We start from the raw sequence: 27,077 nt of genomic DNA on the forward strand, positions 1-27,077 counted from the left end.
GCTCATGCAGGCCAATTGTCCCAGCCTCCTTTCACCAATTAATGGTTGCTGCATTCATCAGCCCTGCACCGCCACTGATCCAATGCTCTGTCATTGAGCTGCCTTCTGACCTAGATAGGGCACTGAGCAATACTAACCCACATCACCAAAAGATTGTCTGCCCAGCAATGTGCATCAGCCTATCCATGTGGGCTTTCTCCAAGCCCTCAATGAGCTACAGTATAGCGCTTGGCTTCTCCAGCCTGTCAGCAAGACACGGCTGTCTCATCGGCTAGCCGCATCATAAAAGATTTCTGTTCCTAATTTTAACTCTAAACCTCGTCATGAACTGATATTTAAAATCCGATGATTTGGATACATTCATAAGCAATTTTCATACTGTTTTAAATTTTGCAAACAGTGATACTGAGGACAGATTTTCACAAGGATGATTATTAAAGATAAACTAAGAGACATTAAAATGTAAGTTAATTCTAATACTCATTAGTTGCACTTTTAAAGCTATTTTGTATATTTAATAAAATCTTCCTCTTTGGTAATAATATCTAGTTAGGGCTTTTCAAACCGCTGAGTCAGAAGTGACTTGATAGCTTCAGTACCATTGCAACCTAAGACAGAAACAGAGCAGAAGGACAGTACAACAGTCTGGAAGTACGATAACCAATTACAAGGCACATTTCTCCCAGTTCATGGCTGCAGGGGCTCATACTGAAATGGAATCACTTCTCTGATGTGCAGCAGAGATTTCTCTGATCATCACACAGTAGCTGAATTAAACAACGGCTTTAATCCCAGCAGGTCTCAATCAGCTGTAATCTTGGACTACCGTAATGTTATTTCTAGGAAAGTCCTTCAAAGAAAAATAAACCAAGGGTGGGAAAAATTATTTCATACCATCTTAGGACCCATATGTTGCACACTGCAATTATTCTGTGCTGTTTTGGGAATGGTAGCAATCTAGACTAGGCAAAAAAAAATAAGCTTGTTTGAAAGTCACTGGCTCAAACTTTCATTTACAAGAAATCTGTGGTCATGCACCATGCCTACACTGCACCACACAGATCAATAGAAGACCTAATTTTGAGGGTTTGTGCATGATCATACACTATTGTTTAGAAACTGCAGCTTGCATTCCTGTTTTATACAGTACATCTGAGGAATCAGGCAGCAAGCAATGTTGTGAAATATTTGCTCAGCACCCTACAATTTATCAAAGTAGTACATTCTACGTGTAATAAGAAACAAAACTCAAAAACAACATTGTTTCTACTGGCCTCAGAGTGGTAGATGAACTGATGCTGAGCTGTTCCAGGACTCGACTGTTTACGATCAATGAAGAAAAAACACTTTCATGTAAATTCGACACTACGTAAGCAACAGCAAAATCCTCATTCAGAACCTGGACCCACTCTAGAGAATTATTTGGGTTTATTTAGCCTTATTCCTGAAACACATTAATACTGCTTAGTTGCTGTTCATAGCCACAAGATATATGTTATTATGTAATTGAGATATGCATTACCCACTGAACATAAGCAACAACATTCAAGAGAAAAAATAATGTAGAAAACAGCAGTCCCAGATTCAAAAATGGACAAAAAAAATCAAGAAAATAAGAATATTTGATAGGCTGGAGCTTTTATTCAGTAAATGCATTTGCTTAATGTAATTTGAAGCATGAATCCAGATCCGTCTGGGATTTGTTGTACCCACACATATCGAGGTCAAATTGAAGAAAGCCTTATGGCCATACCGCACGCCTACATTTCAGTGTGGACTCTAGGCTAGAAAAAGCCAATTCAGCTGCACAAAGCATTTCCAATGAAAGGACTGTCGATTCTCCAAGCTTCTGATCTTCCAGCCGGCTGCCTATTCACTTCCCGACAACAGCAATTTCTACTGGCACAGCACCTTTCATACGACAGAATCTGAATCAATGCCGTTTTCTTGTCAAAAGCCACACAGGGCAATAACACATAAACCTTTAACATCAACAGGCTAGCTGAGAATCTTTCATTCGGCAGGAGTGACCAAGACAAGATATAACATTAAGTAAAACATTTTTAATTCACTTTCAAAGCTATTCAGGTCATGAAAAAAAAAAAAGATCTGAATAACCTGACAGTTGTCTATAGACATTTAGGCAAAAGAGACATTTTCTAACACGAAGAGCACGTTTAACTTTACCTTGCTATCTTTTTATAGTACTACAGTATTTCTCTTACTAATGCCCAGTCTTCATAGTCTATACCAAAATGCTCATAAAGGCACCTTAAGTCCAGAAGAAATTTCACACAGCACCAGAAAGTTCCACTAAAGCAGACACAAATGTCTGCCAGTTGTTTTTTTCCCCAAGCCATGACAAGACACTGTTTTAGACGGAAATACTTTCATCAGCATAAATGTTTGATAAGGAGCATTTATAATTCCTTTCCCTGCAGTAAGCCATTTTAAAACTCTTATTTCACAAAGATCAAGACAAGCCCACATTATATTTTTTGTGCGAAGGCCGTTTTAAAATATTTCTAAATCATTTACAGTACATGGTGCCCTATGCTTACCAACAGAACCTACCTAAATTATTTCTTCATCGGACCTCCTTCCTGCTCTCTCTGTTCATATGCAAATATTGCAAACTACTCTGTCTCCCAAAACAGTATTTTAATCGAAACAGCAATACAGCAAGAACATGAAATAATAGCAAGCTGACTTTAACCCTAGAGCCTGTTTTCTCATTTGAGACTTTCATAAACAACCAAACAGCCTTGAACCCAAGTAATTTCAGATGCACTATCCATTCTGCAGAATGCTAAAAAAGATCTCTGCTAGCAGATTGATTTAAAAAAAAATGAATAAGAATATATCTCAGAATAGTTGAAAGGGCTGGGACAGTACTTCATCATGTCATCCATCAAACAACTGAAATGTTTTCAGTATGAATAAATACAAAAAACAGCAAAGTGTGCATGTACAATAAAAAATTATGTGTAAGCAACATCTGGAGTTCTGAATAACCAGAAGAACTGGAAGCCAGAGACCACTGACACACAATTACACAAGGCTGACTTTTTGATTTTATATACATGGCTAGCCTAATGGAAGTTACCCTTCTTTTTTAATTTAATAACTCTTAATTCCTTACAGATATTCAATTCCACTTCGGACAACAGAGATGCACATATCTCATTTTAGTCTATGATACACAGTACAAGCAGCTTTTTGTAGCTACTGTATGTGAAGGGAATATTAATTCCCAGAATTGCTGGCAGATTCCAGATGGTTTTAATGTATCTGGGAGATTAGTTGAGAGTTTATTAAATTAACACGGAGCCCACATCTCTGCAATCAGGTCTAACATTCCACCTTAGTCAAACAGGAATTTGCACACATGCAAACTTTGGGGATCAGAATCAAGCTCCCGATTTCATTAAGACGAGATCCATAGTGAAAATTACGGAATTGACAGGAAATTGATTTTGATGTCTTGCAGCAACAGTATGTTTTAAAAAGAAATACGTAAAGGTTTTGGCTGTGCAGCCTCCTTTAAGTGTCACACTTTACCACACATGAAACTCTTTTTCTCTTCAGCATGGAATAAACCTTTATTTGTTCCTTTCCAGCCTACACATGAAGACACAGCTACTGTACCTACCTGAACGGTTTTAAAAAAGTATATACATTTGTTAAAAAATCAGGTTTTATTACAGCAATTGAACCCTGAAACCACATACTGTATGTCCACTGCCCACCTTGGCAGCCAGTTCAGCCAACACCCCTGCCAACCAACAGCTTCCTTCATTGAAGCGTCAGGAAATGGGACTGGCTTGTGACCAAGGACATTGTATCATATGAAACATTTGCACAACAAATTCCACAGACGTCAAATATTTCTTCTAAACTCTACAAATTAGGAGAGCCCACATTTTATTAGGCTTTAAATTGCACGTCAGACACTAAGTTGACCAATTTCTGTAAATAGTCGGCAGATTATAATAATTTAAAGGACTGTTAGTTTAGAAACAAAGCCATCATGCTAAGAACCTAAATCTAGCGTGCTACATTCTCAGATAGAAACTGGATGTTAGATAGGGCAGTGATAGCCTAAAGAAATGAGATATGAGGATGTGAGACTTCATTCCGCTGTAAAACACAGGTATCCCACACGCCATTAATGTGGTACAAAACCCAGTGCCAGCCTACCTCTCTCTGCTCACTGCAGATCTTGCACAGCCACAGCGATCTCTTCTGACTGCACAGAGTTTCTATCCCACACTTTGTGCACACTTTCTGAAAAGAGACAAAGAAGAGTAAAATGCAGCCAAACGGCCTCAGGACATGTGCTTCCCTGCCACTGGGACCTTTGTAGTTAATTGTGGTGGCTGTTCACCCATCTGCAGGAGAAGGATTTAAGTATCTGGCAAATACTGAAATGTGCATAATTAAAGCACGCCGCTCTGGCCTGATGTTACAGTATTGTTAAAGGTTTTAAACATTATAAATCAATCTTACTACCACAGCGATGGGTATCGAAGTTAGTATTAATTATGGTTTTCATAGACTGCCATGTAATAGAAGTAAGAGTTTATGGACTATTATTACAGGGTCCTGTTTCGTCACCCCTTGTGTGGATGAACCCTTCCATCAAGAGACCACTGGAAGAGCTTTTTGATTGGCCTATAAATAGCATCATGTTTCCACTGCTAAAATGCCATCGGCCCCTGGAGATTTGTTTATTGCCAATGTTATTTAATATTGTTATTATTTACATTGTCTTTCCTCAACCTGAGGCACATTGCCTTTCCCTTCCTTGGTAAACTTTCAAATTTACCATAATACCTCCGACATTTCCTTGCTTTCATCAAAGATTCCCAACTTCTTCCCTGGGGCACATCATTTCATCATTTTATACTTGTTTATGCATCTCCTGGGCCAAGCAAAACCTCTGATGTTATATAGTACATATACTGTACACACACAAATGCACATCGCTTACATTAGATCATGCACACTCATTCTCATATGCATCCTCAGTGTTTGCCAGTTTTGCCACAAGAGCCAGAGGTGATGTGGCATTTCTATTGCACCTTATGCAAGCTTACAGAGCTGTCAGATGTGTCGGAGATGGCTTATCAAAGTTCACCTTCTTTTCAGAACATCTCACAATACCCAAATTTAAAGATGAAAACTTCACAAATGTAAAAAGGTCAACATCAGTCATGGAGAGCAATTTTTAAAAAAAGTAAAATATAGGAAGCTCAAAGCACTTTCAATAATCTTAAGCCTACGCTGCCCATGCACGAACATTTATACTTAAAAGCAGCCAAAAAAAAAGAAAAAAAACTTTAAAAGCAACAATTTACATAATTTACTTGAGTTCAGGATAACACTATAAAAAGGCAAAGGAAGTGACAGTCAATTGCCCTGCTGTAAATAAAAAATCATTAAAGTCTGAAGAAAGTAGTTGTAATTACCTCTTTGACTGCAGAGTGAGTTTTATATTTAGCCTGAAATACAGCACTACACTTCACTACAGCAATTCAGTCATTTCCCTGTTACTTCTAAGCACCCCACAGCAGGATCCTGTTGTAAATTGCCACAATTTCAACTGCTGTGCGACTCTGTCTCTAGTTTATGGAACATAGGTTTGCGGAATAACTCTTTGCTGCAATTCAATTCAAGGAATAATTTTAACAGCTAGAACAGTGATGCAGGATGAAAAGGGAGCTCTCCTGGACTGACGTTAACATAATATTCAGCGAGGGCCTCCTTATCAGAGTAAGACAATGGGAGAAGAAGCACTTCCTTAAATTTGAACTCACTAGAAATGTTGTAATATGCCCCCACCCAAATAGATGTGGAATCTTCATTTAAGATTTGGATTTACTGCATGGCTACATCTGCTGTAGTGCTGTTATGAGAATTATAAAGACATGCTCCACTGAAGACAGTCAGGTACAAACCCACAATGCTTTGCAGTAGAAGTAGTACAGTACATCTCTCAGTCACTGCAGGTTTGCAGGTGCCTGGCAGGTCCAAGGATTCACCACTTCACCAAGGCCCATAGGGAGTTGACACACGTTTATGTGGCTGTGTCCCGCCAGTCATGCTCAGCTGCTAGGGCAATCCTACAGGGGATTTGGGACAGCAGTGTGGAACGGCTGTTGATTTAAATCCCAGTTACTGTAGGTCAATGCTGTTGGACTCTTGAGCAAGGCACTTAACCCTAATTTGCTTCAGTACCTGTTTAAATAGGTGCAAAAGTAAGTCGCTTTGACAGTCAGCCAAATACTGTAAACCAGCAATCCCAGTCATGGTCAGCTAGTGACATGGCCCAGGCCCAAACCATGAGCAAAAACTCTACATTTAAAGTAAAACTGATCAATGAAACAAATACAGCAGCTGCTTGTGCAATAAGCATTAGTTACTTCCCCTAACAAAAAGTAAGAAAATATTTCAGAGTACCCCCTGAAATGTGTTTACTTAGAGCACTCTGAACTACAGTAAACTCAGTGGGAACTGGATGTAAGCTTACATCCTCAGTAATATTCGTATAGAACATTTTTTCTCAAACTGTCCATCCCTTACTCAGCACATGGGCAGTGTCACTGGTCTGTGCTGTGTCACAGCCTCTCCCTCACCACCTGTCAGCTGATCTAACAAGTCAGTCAGGACAACACTATACCATCAACTGTCCAGCCACTGTCCCTGTTCCACCTGCACAATAAACATTTAATGTTATTTCTTCAGTTAAAATTCCTCTACTTGATGTCTTTAATGGATATGTGTTGGAAACCCTAAGATTGATTCTTAGCTTTCATAAATCTTTAATTGCATTAAAGAAGTGCATTTTTCTTTAGATGAACAGTAGAATTTCACTTCCCTCTGTCCTTTTGTCAAAGAGAGTGCACTGCCCTCTGGAGGTAGCTATAAGGACAGCCAGAGAATAAATGGAACCACTCCGCTAGTTAGGATAGCTCCTGTGCTTAATTATTAATACTGTCAAGAATGCTAATAACCTCATTTTTTACCACATAACTTAATATAACTGGACACTACAATGCAAATTCTGCATGTTTGATACTTACAAAAAAACAGCTTTGGGGTTTTAAAGTAAGGATGACAGCACAGATTTTTCAACAAATATTTTTGAAAATCCACAGTTGCACTCATGGGTAAAACAATGGTGTGTTTTTGAAGCAGATTTGTCAAATAGATTTTGAACATCCTTTTTTAAGCGAAGCTTAATAACTTTTGTTTCAGACTGGCAATGAGCTGTTAGCCAGCGAGCTGTGGGAATGAAGGTAGAGAGGACACACAACTCAAGGACAGGTACAAACAAGAGGAGAATATTCTGTAGAATTCAGTTAAACTGTTACAACAGGTAGCACACCTGTTGTGTGACTCTGGCAGTGACAATGTATGAACGTGTGATGTTCTCAACATACTGTACATTCCGTGTTGGCATTTAAAAATATTTCAACACTGTGTCTGCCCTTTTGCATTCTATGATTAAAACTTTTGTGTTCTTGTTCTTAAAAATGTACAATTTATGAAAACATAAGAGGCTGATGAGGCAGTGCCTGGTTTATAAAATACACGTCGAAGTGATCGTGTTCTCATTCCTCAGCTGTAGAACACAATGTCTCTCTCTACTTGCTCTCTTGAAAGCCTTTCAGAAATAAACTTATGTCAAAACCACCCAGAAATGTGTAAGTAGCCACAACATGGCAAGGTAGCTGGTCCTGTAACCCTCAAGAGTATAAACACTGGTAGAGTTAGAGTTTAGATAATGAAAGATTCAAGTGCTTCTCTGCAGGTTACAGTAAATTCCTTGTTTCACACGATTGACTATTACAGTACATGTATTATACTAACATTTCAGACTCGTTTAGAATAATATATCTTTAAAAAGAAGAGTCTGATATTTAAAATGCAGATTCCCTGGCTGTCAATCTTTCTTTGTTCTGCAGCAACTCTGCTTTTATTGCACACGTAGCCTCTGTGACTAACGTTAATCCGGTTGTCACAGGGCTTTGCTGCAACCTCCTGGCAAAGCCTGTGCACTGCAACCCTGTTTCTCTGCAAATGTCGATTCTCCAACCTATCTGAAGAATTTTAGAAGTATGTCATTGACACACACTGAAAGGATCTTTAGAAGCAGCTCTGGAAATATATAGAATTTGAAAAAGTTATAGTTCTTAAAGGCTGCACTTTTAAATATAATCTGAGTTCAAAACAGTTTGTTTTGCTACAAATTAAAGAAGAGGTATGGTCATGAACTTCGGACAAGGTTACAACATGCACTTAGCAGCACAAAGAAAACTAATGGAAATTGCAAGGCATAAGAAAAATGTTAAAGCTCTGCACAGATGTTTTTCAGCCTAAAAAAAATCAGTTAAACCAATCTTTCAAATGATTTTAAGTTTTCATTGCAATCTGTTCCTATATCCTGTTCCTATACAGCCATCCTGAGGCAGGTCTAAAAGTGACAAATCCGATGGACTAAGCTATAAGCAATCTGTCTTCCCGTGTCTCCAGACTTTGTTCAAAACACAATGACTAATGACTACAGGAAGGTCCAGATTGTTTATCCAAATTCTAAATCACCAAGACACCTAAATATTTCATTGTCAGTTTAGCATGCTACTGTAAAAGTGCTAATTAATGCTACACTCTGGTTGAAAAAGAAGATACAAAGACTTGAATTTTATCAATCGCGATTCAATCTATATATTTTTCAGTATTATTTTTGAAGTTTTAATTCCGTATTGCATGTACATTATTAGTGGTTATTGATTTTATCAGATAGAATGTGAAATATTGTTTTAGTAAAACAACTTACATTTCAGTTCAAAATGAATGCCACAGCAGCCAGTAAACCTAAATTAGTTAAGCTAATTTTAGGTTTTAATATACAGTTTCACATGAAGATAAACTTCTAAACAAATCAAAGCACATTTAGTTTAGAATTAAATGGCCATTATACTGTATTGAAAGGCATTAAAAATGCAACAGACGATATTGGTTTTGATACTCATTTTGTTTTGGAAGGTCTCTCAGTATATTAAAAACTTTTTAAAGGCTGTGGGATAAATTCTTGTTGAGAGTTTTTTTATAACGCTTCATTGGCTAAAAAAGACTGTTTCATTGCGGATTACAACAGCACCTTCTTAATTGGTAAAAAAGTCTTCATACCAAATTTGTAAACTATGAATTTTACAGTGCTGCATCCCACCCACCTGCAGCTAAATCTAACCCACACACTGTGATGGCAAATATCTACTTGGCGAGAATAAGAGTAATACCTAACCAGTATAGGTGTTGGATAATGTCTATTATGCAGATATTGCTAAATGGAAATCAGGTCATATTCCTAGCCTGGATACTCTACGAGGTGGCACATAATTGACTGATTGCTACCAGGGGCAGGGGTGGGAATAGTGATTTATCAACACACAGTGACTCCAGTGACTTGACAGGTGCCTACAAATCAGTTAGAGACACACAGCTACTCCAACCAGTGCTACTCCATGTCTTTTGCGAGGTGTCGTGGAGCTTACAATGTGTCAAATTAGAAATGCTGTGTCTGTACCTGTTCAAGTTAAAGGAGTATCTCTCCAGGTCTCATTCACTCCCAGGTGGGCGCTGGTGCTACTGGAAGTGAGCCGAGTCTTAAAATGAATGGAGATTCCAGACTGGGTGGGTAATAAAAAATTGAATAAAGATGGATGTGACGGGCTGTCAGCTCAGGATCGCCCGAGAGGACAGAGCTATCGATAGTTACTGCCGTGACAGCCAACAGCTACTGGGGCTCCCTTCAGGAGGGGTGTGAGAAAGACACTCTGGGCTCTGCTAGACAGATGACAGTATCTTTAACTTTAACCAGCAGCACAGTTCTCTAATAGTTAAGGGAAAGAACCAGAAGAAGTCAAATCAGCCAACTACAAACAGCCTTGTTAGCGAGTTTGAACGAGAAAGGGCACCTCAGTGCAGGTTTATCTCACACCCTGGTGGGAGAGTGGTCATTCTTCCCCCACCGGCCTGAACCACTGGCTGAAGGGGCCGTAAGTGCTCTAAGAGGCCCTGAGGCTCTTGGCCCAGCTCGCTAGCCTGCTGTGTGGACCTACCTTGCGGCAGTCCTGGCAGAAGACAGAGGAGGTGCCCAGCAGCCCCAGCAGCTCCCCACACAGCAGGCACTGGGACAGGCCGTTCCCCATCGCACTCTTCCTCATGTTCTCCAGGCGCTCCACAAGCCTCCTGCGACACAGCAAACACGCTTTTACACAGGAGAGCCTGCGAGTTACAGTATGAATTCCCTGGGGAAGAGAGGTTATCTGCAGCTCTGAAAAATGTTCTACTGTTATTGCACAAATTGTTGCATCTGAAAATCTTTACAATAAACACCTAATAATGGAAAACAACCAGACTATCTTGGCACTTGCTTTTGCTTTTGCCATTGGTGCATGGCTGTGTACTACATTTCTCAGTTCTGAGCAAGAATTACCAGTCTTTCATCTCTGAGCATCCTCTTGAGGTATACAAAAGTGATGAGACTGTTACATGGCATTGCTCAGTTGTTTTATTAATTTTTTTGATATGGGAAACTAACAAATATTCTACATATGCTATAAATATGTCCAATGCACAGGACAAACAGACAATCATCTAACCTGTTGATAGATACTGTAAAACCAGGGAATGTAATAATAACTACATTTAATAACTGCGGTTATCTTATTTTACTATATCTGCAACACCTTTTGTGAAAATTGCCACGTTACAGATCAAAAGCATGATGCAACCACTTTCCATATTCTAGGAATGACGGCAGCCATCGCTGTCGACGCCCAGTAACCCTTGGCTCTCGTACCCGATCCTGCGCTGCTCCGCCTGCTCCAGCAGCTCAGCCCGGCGGATGACGCCGAGGATGACTTCCATCTCGCCTTCGCTCAGGGCCTGGCTCTTGCGCTGCTTGTCTGTGCGGAACGTGTGAACTGACCAACCCGTCTGCAGCCTGGAAACGCAATCACAGACTGTGTGGGTACAGTTGCCGACATCTTCACTTACAAACCAAGATCAACAAAACCAGCAGGAACATCCACAACTGTTTTTTTTTCTATTTTTCTGCTACCTGAAAATAACACAAAAAATACCCCATTTAAAATGCCCACAGAGGGTATTTACTCTTTTACTTTATTCTGTGCATTTTTACTTAATCATTGCTTGAGCCACATTGGGCATTCATGAATGCAGAAATAAATGCAATCAACTAACCATTATTCAGACAAAAAAAGATTTAAATCAACTAGAAATATAAATTATAAATGAATTTAAACAGAATACAGCTTTGTAAAAACTCAAAGCCTATGTGTTTAATACTAATACAATGATAATGTACTGAAATATTTATATATTCTGCAATAAGTTCCATAAATGTGATTTTTTCCAGTTATATTACATTGTCCAAATGTTCTAAGCAGACCCAAAGCAATATTTGCATGTTTTTCTGCAATGGAACAGCATTTGGTCTGGTGCAGATGGGTTGAATTGCTTAAAGTTGACTTTCACTTAAAGAAGTTAATTGGATCTTGAAGAGATTTTAATTGGTTTAATTAGGTGAATGGATTAATCTTTTTTAAATTAAAGCTTCCATGTAAAGGAGCGTGACAAAGTTGACTCATTCATGGAAAAACTGCCTTTTCACAGTTCGTAATAACCATGTAATCTGAAATGGGGTTGTACTCCATGTTGTCATCTTAGGCCGTCTGAAACAAAATCTGCAGGTGTTGGAAGGCTAAACGAGGCGAAACTGAAGGGTGCCTGCTCATTAAGATAACATGAACCAGTTGTGTCTGTCCTGGTAAAACATGCATGCCAACCTCACAGAAGACAGTTAACCTCAGTCGCTGATACTTACTTGGCTCTGAGAGCAAGCTGTCTGTCATTGGGACAGACCCACTGGTCCGTTCCATTGCTAAATATAGCTTCTGTCATCTCGGATGAGAACAGGGCTTCAGGGAGGCCTATAAAGAGAGAAATGAAGATGGGAGGCCTAGGATGTAGAAAATTGTAAAAACTATTTCTCACAGTTTCTTTTACTGCCCATGCCAACCAAAATATTTCATCACTGTTTCTCAACCACACCCTGGAACTGAAACCTCCTCATAAACTCCACAGTATTAATGCAGCTGCATATGCTTTGTACATTAGGTATTACAGTATCTAGCAGAAACTCCATAGAATTGCCTGCAATCACAAAACTACCTACTACATAATAACAGCTATGTGATCCATCAGTGATGAGTAAAAAAAAATGAAAAGAATTGAAAAGTATTGCTTCTGATTTAGCATTTATATGGCCTATGAGAACTTAAGGATATGAGAGCAATAGGAATCCATCAGAAAATCTTTCTTTGAAGTTTCATTTACAGCTTTTCAGTTCAGGAGGGATATCCAGTGTTTATTAATGAAACCCCAAACATATACAATCAGGGTTCATGTGACGCTTTGTCATTTTAAATTAAACTTTTATCTTGAAAGGGAATTTTGACATTTGGACCAGAATACTCGTGTCTAAACTGGGACACATCTCCCTTTTTATCTACATATAATAGGAATATGAACATTTCTTTTTAACGGATTTGAAATCCTGTGACATTTAAATAAGTTAACCGCAAAACAAAGTTCCAAAACCTTTACCAGAAATTTGTACAGGAACGAACATGTCTTATTTTAGTTTCTAAAGAAGTATTATTGAAATCTATTCCAGCGACTAGCTTACTGTATATATTTTCCCCACCAAAAAATAAATAAATACCCTATTTTTGTCTAGGCTTTCTCCTTTGCATCAGACCATTCGTTTCTCCCCTGCATGTGAATGGCTTTCTGTCCATCAAGCTCAGTCTCGGCTCCCCTCATTCCCCCTCCCTTAGGCTTGAACAGGCGCTCAGCAGACTAAACAAAAGAGCTAATTAAAAAATAAACCTGCATGCTTCTCTGGTGAAAGCTAGAATAAAAATACCCGTGTTTCCTGGTGACAGCCTGCATGCATCCTGAAGCCTGAGGCAACACACAGCTTGTGGAACTGACTAATGTGAGCAGCTGCCACCTTTACTACAGGTAGAATCAGCAGCAACTTTTGTCGGTAAAAATAAAGAAGCCTGCCAGTGTTAAGCTTTTTGAGCTTTTGGACAAAGATGAACCCTTGTTATACTTGAAAGCTCAGGCAAGGCAAAATTAAATTATACTCGAGGGGGACTCAATGTAAGCATGGTTTAAACCAGCCTTTAAGATACCTGTGCTTTATTGTATAAAGCTCACTTCACAAATGAACTGAACTGACAGATCTGATGTTACAGTCTTGTTGATCTGATACAATGCCCCCTGAAACAGAAAGGGCTATTGCGTATGGAGGCTAGGGAGTAAGGACATGCTTGTTAGAACTGGCAATGTTTCAGATGTAATGTGGACTTGACATCATAGCAGACTGTGCATCAGTTCCTAAAAAGGAAGAAGCTTGAATCTTTATTGAAAAGAGCAGCAGTTTTTAGAGGAACTATGTTTTAGCTATATATTGTATTATAAGTACAGAGAAAGGAGCATGGGTGAGGACAGCAGGAATAAGGGTAGGATGTGGACTATTTAAGAACTACTACCTCTGTTAGAACTCTGATTAAACATGTAGTAGTTTATTTTTATTCTATTTTACCAGTAATGTTTAGCATTCGAGTGAAAGAGCAGAATCGGTTCTGAATAGTTGCATGGCCTTGGCAAACAAAAATCAGGACAGTGTGACCTCAACCCTTTGAGGAACATGCTTCCTACACAACAATACAGCTATCTGGAGGGTCATCGTGCTTTGTATGGCCTGGAATCAGCATATAAACATCTTATTAATTAATCCTAATCAAAACTACCTCATAAAGGTCTACTATATTTCAGGCCTGAACGGTATACCAAATGAAGGCAATGCACCTGGTTTCAACACCTCGTAAAGATGTCCATCTTAAAACATTTCTAAAACCATCAGAAGAAGATTAAAGTGCTGCATATCTGAAATACAGTAACATGAGGGAAAAAATGAAGGCCTCATGTTCTGTGCAGAGACCAGCTGCGGCTGATCGCTTTCACGTTATCACAAAACTGGCTATGACAGTGGGATCACATCACCAGTCTTTGGAGGGCAAGAGAAAACCCACAGTTGAGATCCCATTCAATAGTTAAAACCTGAAAGCGCTAAAATGAGATCAGAATTTCCAGCCTCTCTTGGTTGATGTAAACTCAGTTCAAAGTCACCTGTGCACAAACGTCTCAGCCTGCTATGTAACGTATGAGGGTAGACAGTTCAGCAAAAGTATGCGATTGCAAATGTTCAATTACCTTTGCTCTTCATTGCAAATCACCAGCTCTGAACAATGTTAGAAGGCTCACTTGTATAGCAATACAGCAGAGCAATGCGGTATCATTCTATAACTTGAGTCCTTTCTTGGTAGATACAGTACCTGGCAGTTACCATCAGCTATGATTACATTGACAGTGTTTACCTTGCATAAAAGCATCTGCTAAATTAATAAAACAAACTATACTTGTGTTTATGTAGCCCAGTTTAGGTCTGTGGCATGGAAGAGCATTTGAAATGCATTTTGTATAGGTACCGATTAGCATTTATATTTAGTTTTGGTAGCGAATGCATCACATTTGCAAATTCTTTTCTAAAAAAAACATTGCATAATTTGCATTTTAATACATCTGACCCCATGTCTGACCGGTGAAATGCTGTATTATATCTGTGAATAGATTGTATCAGGATTCAAATTTTCAGTACATTAAAAGAGCAAAATTTTGCAAATTATTAATTTTTTGTCACAGTTATGATGTGACAGACTCTCTTTCTATCCTTCTGCATGCTACTGTTCAAAACTGCTGACACTACTCAGAGACTCATTTTACTGAAAATCAGATAGAAGCATAAAATGACATCTACCAGAGAAAATAACAGTTTTTTGTATGGTAATATCCTGAACTTAACTGGAAACACTAGCTTTTTCACTAGAACAGAACCCAGAGAGAAGCTGGAGCATTTCACAACATTACAAAATAAAGTACAAAGTTATAACAGTTATATAGGGAAGAACTGTAATGCGTTAATAAATTAACAGGTTGAAGAATATAATTTGGAAAATGTAACTGTGTCCAAATGTCATGTAGGTAGAGCTACAAGGTGTCTTATTAGTCATGCTTAAGCAGCTATTACAAAATCTCTACAGCAACAAGATGTCCTCTGTGTAGATCTTCTGATGGAAAAGCTAATTGAGAGTAGGTAAAGAACAGAACATCCTCATGTTCTCTGAAAACTGAGTTTTATGGAGCAGGATTTCTGCTTCGAATCAATAAAATCCCATTATCTCAAATAGCAGTGATCAAAAGGAGAATGAAGCTAAAAGCCACCTACACCCTGCAGCAGACGTTCTTGTTTAGATGCAGTAATGTGCCTGGCCTGTAAATATACACTTAGCTTCGAAAAAACAGCTGCCACAGCCGCACTCCTCAGTGAATCATTCCAGGAATCCATGCTGAATCCCTCGCTCCCTGTCCCCTGACATGCAGAGGATAGCTGTTCCTCCTGCAGAGCACTGATCTGAAGGCTGTACAGCGTATGTGCACGAATACAACATTCAGAAACACTGCCAAAAGATAATAGACACCACATTTCAGGAGCTCAGACCTAGAAATACACCGCCAAAGCTACTAGGTAGTAATGCTCAAGACTTTTCCCCAAGACAGAATTCTGATCTCAATACAAGTTAAGTATCAATAGGGTTTTTTTGGGGGGATTTTTAACCATTATCTCCTAGACCCTCAAAGCCATATGATGCAAAGGCTAGTGAGCACATCCAGTGAGCCAAAAGACCAGAGGTTATTTAACATCTTTACAGCTCAGCAGGGTTGTAGGGAGTAAAGTATTATACCAAATCAGCCTGGTTCCAAAAACACACAGTGATTTACAGAATGGGTTTAAAGCAGAGGTGTAAAGGTCACTTCCTGAATTGAATAAAGCCATAAGACTCTTCTTAATAAAACTTAATAAGACTCTTCTCAATAAAACAATTAACCCGATTATTTTCTTTTTTCCAGGGATAAATATTTTTAAAAGATTTTAAAAACCTTTTACAGCTAAGTACATAAAATACTCACTTCATTAAAGGTACAGTTCCTTATACATCTAAGAGCCAAGTAACAAGTATTAAAATTATGCCATTAATTAAATTAATGAATTGGACTTACTACCTGAGAGCTCAGGTTGGATTAAGAACCAGGATATACTAGGTCCTCCAGGAACTGCTTTGAGCAGTGTAAAACCTTGCATTTACTTGTAAATTACAAAGTGTAATATGAGAGAGGTCTGTGACTCCTAATTAACGCAGGCCTATTTCCTCTTTAAGAGTCACATCTTCCTGAATCTTGATAAATAGGGTGAACTGGTGTGTGAAGTTCAAGACATGCTGATCTGAACGTTTAGGGATCTCTAAGGCCGTGACACTAAACGCCCATATGTGCCCTCAACACACACTTTCCCTAAACTAGTTCCCACTCTCACACCTCCTCCTACCCATCTTCTTCTATTTACAACAGTGGCTTTGTGCTCTTCACATTTTTTTATCTGCACATTAAAAGTATATTGTTAATTTTTCCTGCTTGCTTAAAAAAAAAAAACATTTAATCAGCAGGATTAAGGGCAAAATCAGGAAGATGGCATGGCAACAGCGTGGCGGCACCGATAGAGAAGGGACAGCAAATACACAAAGCCAAACATAAAGGCTCATTTACATGCAGGTACAATATAACACAGCATTAAGGCTTCACCACTCCAAACACTGAAGAGGCGGATTGTGTTTTAATTATGTACCCACAGAAAAATGAAACGGTCAATGGGTTACACACTGTTTCACCACTCATCTTAACGTACAAATCACAGAAATAAACAACGAGGCATGTTCATTTTATGACGTGAAGGGAATGAAACATGATAGGCAAAGCTATCAGTCCAGAAACACCATTAAAATATCTGACCAAGCCCAGGGAACACCAGAAGCAGAGGAGCAGAATCTGTTGCAGTATAGTCAGGATATAAAACCATCATTCAGTCAAATGCAATGAGGCAGTCCCATGAAAGATAAGACAAAATGAGAAAAGTGTTCTCATAAGTGTCAAATTGAGAAATTGGGTGTTAACAGCATCAAAGAAAACCCCTCAAACTGAAAGGAAATGGAAAGAGCAGCTTTAAATACAGTATCACTTTGTACTAAAGCAAAAAAAAAACTGAATGAAGTACAGACCTTTATTCAGAACCAGACAGTCCCTGTGGGATTTAATGGTTAGAAGCAGGAGCATAGCATAGGACCAGTTTCTTCTCACCCAAATGTGTCAATTTGTACCCATGCAACTGACTTTTATATATACCACATACCTGTATATCTTTATAGCACTAACTTGGTGTTTTAATTAGACCTGTTGAACTCTAGTTTTGCACACTGCTGTCTTTATTAACTAACACCCCTTCGACAAGTGACAGCATTAACTGCACAGAATTCAAGAGCCAGACTTACTCTTGCAATTGGTGAGGTTTATTTAAGCAATTCCTACACGTAGATGTAATTAGTAGAGAATGCAGATGTCGGTCTGTCAGCCATTCTGAAAGAAGTAATTAATAATCCCCTCTTTTACAGATTATATTTTGTCGATATTCAGAGGCTTAAGCTAATATAAATGCTCTGTTGCCTGACAATCTCTAAGGAAGCAACTAAAGTACTATAATATTTGAATCTAGCAATAGCAAACACAGTACAATGCTAAAGAGAAAGCTTACAGAGTAAGGCGTGCATTTGTATAACTGAGGTTATAAATTACAAAGCACATAAAAAATGGGGTTTATTGCTCTTACAAGATCATGTCACTGGTGTTAACAGCATCAGCAGTTCTCTGATAGGAGCGAGGGGAAGGATGGGTCTTGTAAAAGCTGGTGTTCATCAACATGAGGTGTCTGCTGTCAGAGATCCCCGACACCAAGTGTTTTAATGGCTATGACTTGCACAGGGACAGACGTCACACCCAAGTGCTCCAGAACCAATGTGAAGCCAGATGCTCTGCATTACAGACAAGACACGAGTGTCCTCCCCCGTCACAGTCGAGCCGATGGCTTCCAGGGCACCAGCCATGCGCTTGCAGCCATAAGAAAGTGTTTCATGAAAATCACATCATATGCACAAATGTGAACTTGACAAGGTAACCGCACTGCAAAACTAAATCACACCAAGTTTATTACATGTCTGGACAGAAAGATTTCAGATTGTGGATGCATTTTTAGGACCTTCTAAATGTTTTAAGCATCTCATAGTTATACCAGAAATGCATCGTTTTGTCCTTTTTGAGATGCATGCTTTAATGAATCATAGAACTGTAATCATATTTTCATGGAAACAGGCCATGAGAGCCATATGTACTGGTAATACTGTAAAAGCAGCAGTGATATTTTATTAAAACAAATTTCATCCAAAATAAAGGGACAAAGTCGGCTGCTGACAATCTACTAAGGAAGGATGTACTGTAGCTAATCTGGACTGCACAGTGTAATAAAATAAACAAAAAAACAACATGGCTTTTGCATTGTCACAGATGACAGCATCAACATTCCACAATAAATCAAAAGATAACGTCTAATTTTAGTCATTTACAATTTCTCATGACACATCCCACAATCAAACTCAGGAGTGGTGTGAAAAACTGGTGTCAAGGACAAACGGACTATAATGCTAATTATTGCCAAGTTTGTGTCATCTTTATGTACAGTAGAAGATTTTAATCACAGTTTAAACAAGCTAAGGAAAAACTAAAAAAAATAAAAATCACTTCCATTAACAATTGTTTTCCACATACACTCTTGTATCCCAATGTCAAAAAAAGTCATCACAGTCAACTTTTCCTTTTCTAGGAATACATTTCATTCTGTTCTTGAATCATGCCTCTTGGAGTGGGGCTTTACTTGCTTTGTCAACAGATTTAATTTAAAATGGTTCAAAAAGGTCTTTACACATTAAGATGCAGAGGCTCACTGTGGCATGATTCACTTTCTTATTTTAAGCCCTTCTGTCAGGTGGCATGTCATTAACAGACTGGAAAAGACATGACCTGAGACCTGCGAGCTGCCAGACATTACAGCTCTGTTTCCCAGGATTAGATTCTTCCACTGTCCCACCTTTTCATTTTCATTGCCATTCCAAAAAAAAAAAAACCCTGTACCTGTTATGGTAGTTACCATGACAAAAAAAAAGGTGTGCTGACCAGTCATTCCTCTTCTTTAAACCGTGAAACAGACTTTGGCTCCAGTTCAAGAGTCATCAAGGAGGAAGAAACCACACAAAAGCCAGTGTGTGTGAGGCAAACAGAAGAAATAAAGGCAGTGCTTACCTTCAGAAACTCCAAGTGTGGAGGGAATATAAACACTGCTGTTGCTTTGGGCTGAACCTGAAAACAACAAGTAAGAAGCGATAATGTCAGATAAGTCCTGATAAAGTGAGCTACAGAACTCTGGCTAAGCTAGTGGATTCTGTCTGCTGGCTAGCAGGCAGGCTGCTCACGTGACTAGAAACAATTCTTTCTGAAACATCCTGTTCCTCAAGGGGAAGCTGTCTGGATTTTTTAAAGGAAAAGTGAGAATGTTGGGACATTATGGAGTCCTCACACTGCTACGAATACTCCATGCAGTGCTCTGTTCATGTTATCTGATACATTTCTTATGAGTCACATTCATGGGTACAGAAGGCAGCAGTGTTATGCATCAGGAGCACTTGAGATGCTGAACTCAGATTCGAATAATTACCTAGCTGAAATTGAATTTAATGCAAAGCACAAACCAAAAATAAACTTAGTTACCATTTTTAATAATGACTTGAATAACAGTCAGTGATGTTTTTGCCACAATAAACAAAATTCTTGGATTGATGCCGTTTCTATGCTCTCTGAGTTTTTCTAAGTTTCTTCCTTTTACGTCCAAAAACCCTCTCCTTACGGTTAATCATTTTAATGTAAGTGTGTTCTGCCTTTACCTCTATAACAGGCTGATGTATTATACCTTTCACTGGCTCTGTAGAAGTTTGCATCTGTCCTAGAAAATGTTTTCCCTTTTTTGAATACTTATCTCTTGTACCACGAGTGCATTTTACTGGCACATATCCCACCCAACCATAATACTGAAGGACAGGTGACAGGGCTGAGCAGCCCAGCAGTTTGATCTCTCCTGTGGACATCACCTGGCTGTCTTGGCAATACTCTCCTCTGTTGTACGCCTTCCTCTGATGACCTCGTACCAGGACTTTCATGTTCACAATTCACACACTCGTTCATCATCGTCACTGACCGAGTTCACAATCCTCCATCATGCCAGAACACATTCAAATGAAAGAATATGTATTTGACTGATCTAAATAAATAAATATTATTATTATTATTAATAATAAACCATCTATACTTAAACCCTGTTAGGGAGGAATTCCTCAGAAAGGTACAGTACAGTTTGCCCGTTTTTCCATAATCAGAGTTGCTTTCTTCTTTTGTAAATATTTGTTTTGCACTGAGAGCACTTAAGCAAATGGACACTGGTTTTGCACTTTATTATTGCTTCCTGATTATTTCTATGACTCCTGTGGCCTCCCTTAATGCCAGTTGAGTCACAGATGAAGCTTCAGACATTAAGCTTATAAAACACTGATTGAATGCTTCGAAATGAGAACATTCATGCTTCCTGGCTTGATTGATTACATTTAATCTGAGCAACTCATTCAATGGTTTCATGAAAGCATCAACCACACAGCTATGTAGTTTGTTCCAGACACCCGCCACCTTCTATAGTCTGTTCTTTTTTATTCTATTTTGCTCACTTTATATTTCCTTAAATCCCATGGCTGTTACCAGTCCTGGAGATAAAGCCATCCCTTTTCATGATGTACAGCAGATAACCTTTTCATTGTAGGCTTCTCTTCTTGACATGACCTTTGGCTTTTGCTTAGAAAACTAATCAATTTATGACTTATGAGAACGTAGAATATTGTATGTAGATTTTTGCATTACTCTAGGCACTTAGCTTTTCTTGTTTTATGGAGAAGAGTCTTGTGTCTACGGATGCTCAGCTTGTCCATGCATCACTGTACATTTTTAGTAGTGTGCATCTTCAAAGTATGCTGTTGCAGGGAGAAAGAATCATCCACTTTGTCAGCACAGCATGCCTACTCCTGCTGCTCTGAACAGGAGAAGGCATGACAGTGAGTCACTAGAGTGACCTGCTGACCTGGGTTTAGACGATACATGAAGCTGGTAATGTTCCAATTTGTATGGTTTTACCTTCCTACCTGAGCAAACTGCTCTCCAGTGTTTAGCAGTCCTGCAGGACCTGGATGCATTCATGAAATGACCTCAAGATGGGTCATTTCAATCAATCATGTCATTAGGTGACCATTAGTATGGGATGTGAGGTTGCAAAAGATTTATGCAAATACACATTCTTTTTGCGATCTTCTGTCACCTTAAAAAGTATTTTAGAGGATCAGAAAGTTGTCGAGCAAGTGTTAAGACAGATTACACAGCAAGAGTATTTTTCTGTGTTCTATAATCTAAAACAAGGCTCTAGATTCTGAACCTCATCATTGTCTTTTGGGTTTCTTTCCAGCTAGACCCCTGTTTGCTTAATTGAATTTCGTTCACTTAAGGGGTCAATTAAACAATCAGGACCTCAATGGGAAGAAAACCAGCAGATGCTAGGGTCAGCAAAGCCCCAGCTTAGGGATGGAACTGGGAAAAAAAAGTTTCAGCTACATTCAGTTCTAAAGTGCACAAAGTGAGTTAACCTCGACACAAAGAAATATTGTGCATTATAACGTTATTACCAGGAAATGCATGTTGGATGGATATATAAAGAACACCTTCTGCAGCTCCACATTGCATATTTTCAGCACATATTGAAAGACAGCTAAACCCAATGATTAAAGGAAAAAAAACTAAACTAAAAACTAAAGGAAAAACATACTCTTTCCACCATGCGGAAAGATGGAAGTAATCGGAAAGGAAAAACTCAGTGAATAAATGTACTGCCTCTCCAAAACTATTTGAATCTGAGACAACAAAAAGCTACATTTTTTTCACAACACTGTTCTTTTTAAATAAATATTACTGGCAACTGTATAGAGCCAAGTCTATGGTTAAATTAAACCAGCATTTTGCAGTTTCACAGTCTCTCAGTGGTGTTCAAATACTGCCCGTTATTTGGAACGTCACAGACGAGATAATATTAAATAAGTCAGTGGTGCCTACCTTCGTATTCACATCTGCAAGCACTCTTCTTTAGCAGCTGTAATCATTAAGGGCACCTGCATAAGTCCCTCCCAGAAAAAAAAAGAAAAACATTCTACAAGGACTTCCGTATTGTGCACCTCAGTTTGAAAAATAACCCTCACAGCGTAGTTTGCAGCCCCGTGTGTCACTGTGGCAAAGAAGCAGTGAAAGATCCTCTCAGTCGTCTTTGCCAGAACAAAGTGAGCTCTCATTTCCCAGAGCAAACAGCCGCACTGTAGTTTAATGCTTTTCCCCTCCCCCTCTTATTATCTTGGCTTTGTGGATAAGCATAAGGCTGAGGTCATTCATTGTTGACTTTTCAGAAGCTGTGCTCCCCACGTGCTCTCTGAGAGACAAACAGCCCGGTCCACTGACAGTCCCTCCACAACACAAGGCTTCTCCAAGCTGAACACTGCTGCTGTCTTGGCAGTGCTCTGCGGGGATGAGGCTCTGAAGAGTGACCAGATTCAGCTTCACAATACCAGGCAACAGCCAGTGACAGACCCTCTTTTCTGAAAAAAAAACAAACAAACTCCAGAAGCAGCGAAATAGTCTTTGTTCTAGTTTTCCCAGCATCAGCTGCAAGACTGAATGACGCAATGTAGTGGGAGATATTTGTTTAGTGGTTTAAATGGACAAGTTCATTATTGCTAGGAAGTATCAATCAACATTTTAATAATTATGATTCCTTACACTTATATAGTGCTTTTCTGGACACTCCGGAAACTCTGGACTCTCCTCCTCCACCACCAGTGTGCAGCCCCACCTGGATGATGCGCCAGTACTCTCCCCACACACCAGCACTCAGTGGGGAGGAGAACAGAGTGATGAAGCCAATTCAGAGATGGGGATTATTAGGAGGCTATGATTGGTAAAGGCCAGGGCTAAATTTGGCCAGAATGCCGGGGTAACACCCCTACTCTTTTCGAGAAACGACCTGGGATTTTTAATGACCACAGAAAGTTAGGACCTCGGTTTGAAGGATGGCACCTTTTTACAGTATAGCGTACCTGTAACCATACTGGGACATTAGGACCCACACAGACTGCAGGGCGAGCGCTCCAAAGTTGATAAATTGATCCAATTAAGCCATTACTGACCCAATACTGGTTCAGAGCTGAGTTAAAACAGGACCCAACTCACCAGCACCTCTTTTGGGTTTCTTTCCAGAAAGGGAAACCACCCTTGAGCTGAAGGGATGCGTTTTTTAAAGTTCCAGATCCTGGGGCATTTCCCAAATTATTAAAAAGAAACTACTACACCAATTGGCAAGCCTACATTGCCGGACCAACATGTAAAGCATAGGAGCCAGTATCACCAAGGATACAAACTAACCGAACATTTCGTGAAGAACAAGTCAGTCCACATGACAGTGTTCCACGGGTCCGGTGATTCTTTTTCCCAGAACCCTCGTTGCTACAGACACAAACGAGAACGCTCACCTACTGTATGTATGCAAACTTCTTGCAACAACAGTAATGCTAATTTTAGTATTTTTTATGCAGGTTTAATACATTGCTTGGAAAGTAAAAAACAGACGGTTCTAAGGGTGATTGAAATTAGTTCCCCTAATTGATGGGCTTCCCTATGAGGAATGCAAGGTAATATTAGAAAAGCATCAGTTTTCCTTCTGCAAGGAGAAATTCTGAAACAATGATACATATACAAACCTATTGATTTTCTTAAAACTTATAAGCATAAACCCAATTAGTTACCTTCAAAGTATTTTAGATTGGGTGAGAAAAAATAAATGAAAAAGCTGTATTAAAAGTAATAAAAAAGTAATACAGGTAACTTTACGCACCATGATGCTTACAGTACCCCAGCCAAGTTACCTGTGTTTATCTTACTGGCATATTAAATGCCAGGCTCTTAACTACCTCGACACAAAAAGGTTAACGTGTTCTGCTTTCAGAAGTCTCTTAGCAACACCACACAAAAGCTATAGCTCCGAGGCTCGGTGGCTTCAGTTCTGAATGCAGCACGTTTTTAAATTTAGATATACTGTATACGATCCTACCCACCTACCCCTTTAAATACTAATAAAACAGCAATAAAATAACAGCGCCCACACACAAGTAAAAGGCGCAAACGGCAGGTCTCTAAACACTGAGCTGAGAGTTAAAAGAGCAGCCTATTGCTGTCACTGTGCATCAGAGGATCCGTCGCAAGAACATCTGTCATGCTCAGCTGCTTTGAGGTCTGGACCTCTGGAATCAATAGCTATTCCCACAGCATAACAACCAGAGTTTTCATGGCTACTGGGCATTAAGATTTGGGAACTGTACTTCAGTAAAAAAAAAAAGATCATATTTAATCTCGGTTTGATCGGTAGTGCGTTTCGTATATTTGTAAATTAGAGCGGCACGCTACTTTGAATATGTAATACCCCTATTAAATAATTCATGAATCATGTTTCCCCGAAATTAACGATACTCTGTACGGTTCAGCATTTTTTAAAGTTTCATTCTCCTCTGAAATTAAAAATCTGTTTACATGACGATAAGGTCTTTGGTTTGAATGGAACTCTAGACTCACGGTTCCGCGATTCTGCTGAAAAAACTTCAAATTTGCAGCGTACATGCAAACGTTAGACTTCTATAAAGCAAATGCATCTGTACTGTATACATGGGGAATAATTAAGGAACTTAACCGGTACAATATTAGAACATGAAGTCTAATTTTTAGGAAGTATAAACATATAATTCGAGCGCTACGACTCTTACCAGGAACAAGCGATTTCTGACAATAATGCATATGGATCCTTTTTGAATGGAGCTCTCAGTAAAGCCCAAGTAGCCAAACTATTTAAGACTCGATTTCGTCGTACGTGAAGCATCAACAACATCATCGCTTATTGGCATCACCTGTCCAGGGCGAGTCGAGAGGTAACGAAAGGTCAACACTCAGGGTCACATATTAGATTACACAGGGTCACATATTAGTGAGGGGTGTGGTGCTGAAAAACAGTAATGGATCACATCAAACGTCAAACAAAGGCACCCGCAGCCTCCCGAAGGGAATTGTTTCGTTTATCTAAAAATGTCCAATTTATAATGACAGTAGAAACAGTCCTCCTCGACCTGACATCGATAATTCGCTATGGTTGCCTGTCATATTGCGAAACACAAGTGACCAGGTCTCCCTTGCCTACAAAAAAGAAGAGAGAGCCCTTTTCACATTATGTTTTCAACCTTTAACTCTCTCGTCTCTTGTAGCTGATGGAAGACGAATTGGGGAAAAATAAAAACCCAACTTGAGTTTATTTGACCCGGCCCTTCGTCCCTTTTTGTCTTGTTATATTACTTTGTCACCGACAAGAAATTTGAAGTGCGTCAGTTCATTCAAGGCAGCTGGAGAGGCCAGGCGGCCCTGGTGCGCAATAATTACGCGGTGGCCTTCGGCTTCTTTTTTTCACCCATTCCTTAGCAACCTGCGGTTCGCTGGAGCGCTGCTCTTCAAAAGGGACTAGAATCCTGCGAAGGTCGTTTTCCAGTCTGCTTTACATCTGTGCCACTTGACACACAAAGAAAAAACAGTTTGAATGAGGGGATTGTGTTTGATATCACCGCTACAGTACAATGTAACAATACAGACATACCCATGCTTTTCTTTCCTTATTTACCACGTTCTATTAGTCGATAGATTTTTTTTTTCATGGATGCTATGAAAACACATACTGTATATCAACAACAAAACTAAATTCTAGAGTGAAGTGCTTTTTAAAAATGTGTATGGGCTAAAGCCTTTGAGGCTTGTGAGCAAGCCATTGGGCACTCCTGATATTTTTGTACACTGGTGTTGCAGGAGGTCTGAGGGGGTTTTCATAGAAGAATAGATAACACCTTAATGAAAAAGAAATCAAAGTTCAAAGGGAATCATCTTTAAGCTTTTAGGTGGAACTCTCGGGAATAAAATCTTGCACATGGATGGGATATCCTGGTTCACAGCCAACAAAAGACATTATCAAGGAATGTTCAAACCCAGAAAAAAAGTGCTCCTGAATGTTATATCTTATACATCTGCAAAAACTGGAAGCACATCACTGCTGGAGAAAGAAATTCAACATTTATAGGTATTTCCATTCCTGATTTACCAGCCTGTGCTCTCAAAAAATGTGGGGTTATAGTATGGATTTATAGAGTATTGATCTTGTACCAGTTACGGTACCTTTTTGTTCTTAACTTTCTTTCTGTAATGAGAACTGTCGCCTTTACTTGAAAACAATTTAAAAAAAACAAACAAGACAGGATCAACAGGTTTTGGGACCTACAGGAAGCTCACAAAACAGAGGATTCAAAGTGTCTGCAGGACGTTCATGAGCTTACAATGTAACTAAAAATACAATTTGGGGATATCTCTCAAGTTGTTTTAAATACAAAATACAAAATTACACAAAATATTTGAGGCTGTAGGAAGGGGAGTAATAGTAATAAAGACCTTAAACATTTGCTTTTTCAAACAATTTTCTCTGAAATCCTCACAAGGACCTGCGTACAGCTGCTCTTATGTGTTTGAACCAAAGGACAGATAAAAACACATCGAGCTGTGAGATTAATGATTTATGATGAAGAGAAAAAAATGTATGTATTGCAAGGAAGTAATTAAATAGATAAAGCCCTTCAATAGCACCTTACTAATCTCTTTGTATTTGTTGTTGCAAACACCTTCATGCAGGTGCTTCTAATCTGTGCTTC

General features: G+C 39.1%; 1 protein-coding gene across 3 annotated transcripts in view; it reads right to left on the minus strand.

Annotated features, from left to right (window-relative positions):
• doc2b (double C2-like domains, beta) overlaps window positions 1–22,870 on the minus strand; it is a 218,429-nt gene extending 195,559 nt beyond the window's left edge. Inside the window, exons 1-6 of one of the 3 annotated variants that reach the window (XM_015367828.2) lie at window positions 22,360–22,870; window positions 19,465–19,521; window positions 11,918–12,023; window positions 10,871–11,014; window positions 10,128–10,257; window positions 4,201–4,287 (exon numbers count right to left, since the gene is read on the minus strand). In XM_015367828.2, the coding sequence (XP_015223314.2) occupies window positions 4,201–4,287; window positions 10,128–10,257; window positions 10,871–11,014; window positions 11,918–11,994 (438 nt within the window). In that variant the 5' untranslated portion in view covers window positions 11,995–12,023; window positions 19,465–19,521; window positions 22,360–22,870. Of the gene's footprint in view, window positions 1–4,200; window positions 4,288–10,127; window positions 10,258–10,870; window positions 11,015–11,917; window positions 12,024–19,464; window positions 19,522–20,306; window positions 20,452–22,359 lie in introns of those variants that run through there. The other 2 variants (XM_069184231.1, XM_006640820.3) reach the window with 2 other exon arrangements.
• Window positions 22,871–27,077: the final 4,207 nt, after the last annotated feature.

This window comes from Lepisosteus oculatus, chromosome 26 (genome assembly GCF_040954835.1).
Source record: "Lepisosteus oculatus isolate fLepOcu1 chromosome 26, fLepOcu1.hap2, whole genome shotgun sequence".
NCBI classification, from domain to species: Eukaryota; Metazoa; Chordata; class Actinopteri; order Semionotiformes; family Lepisosteidae; genus Lepisosteus; species Lepisosteus oculatus.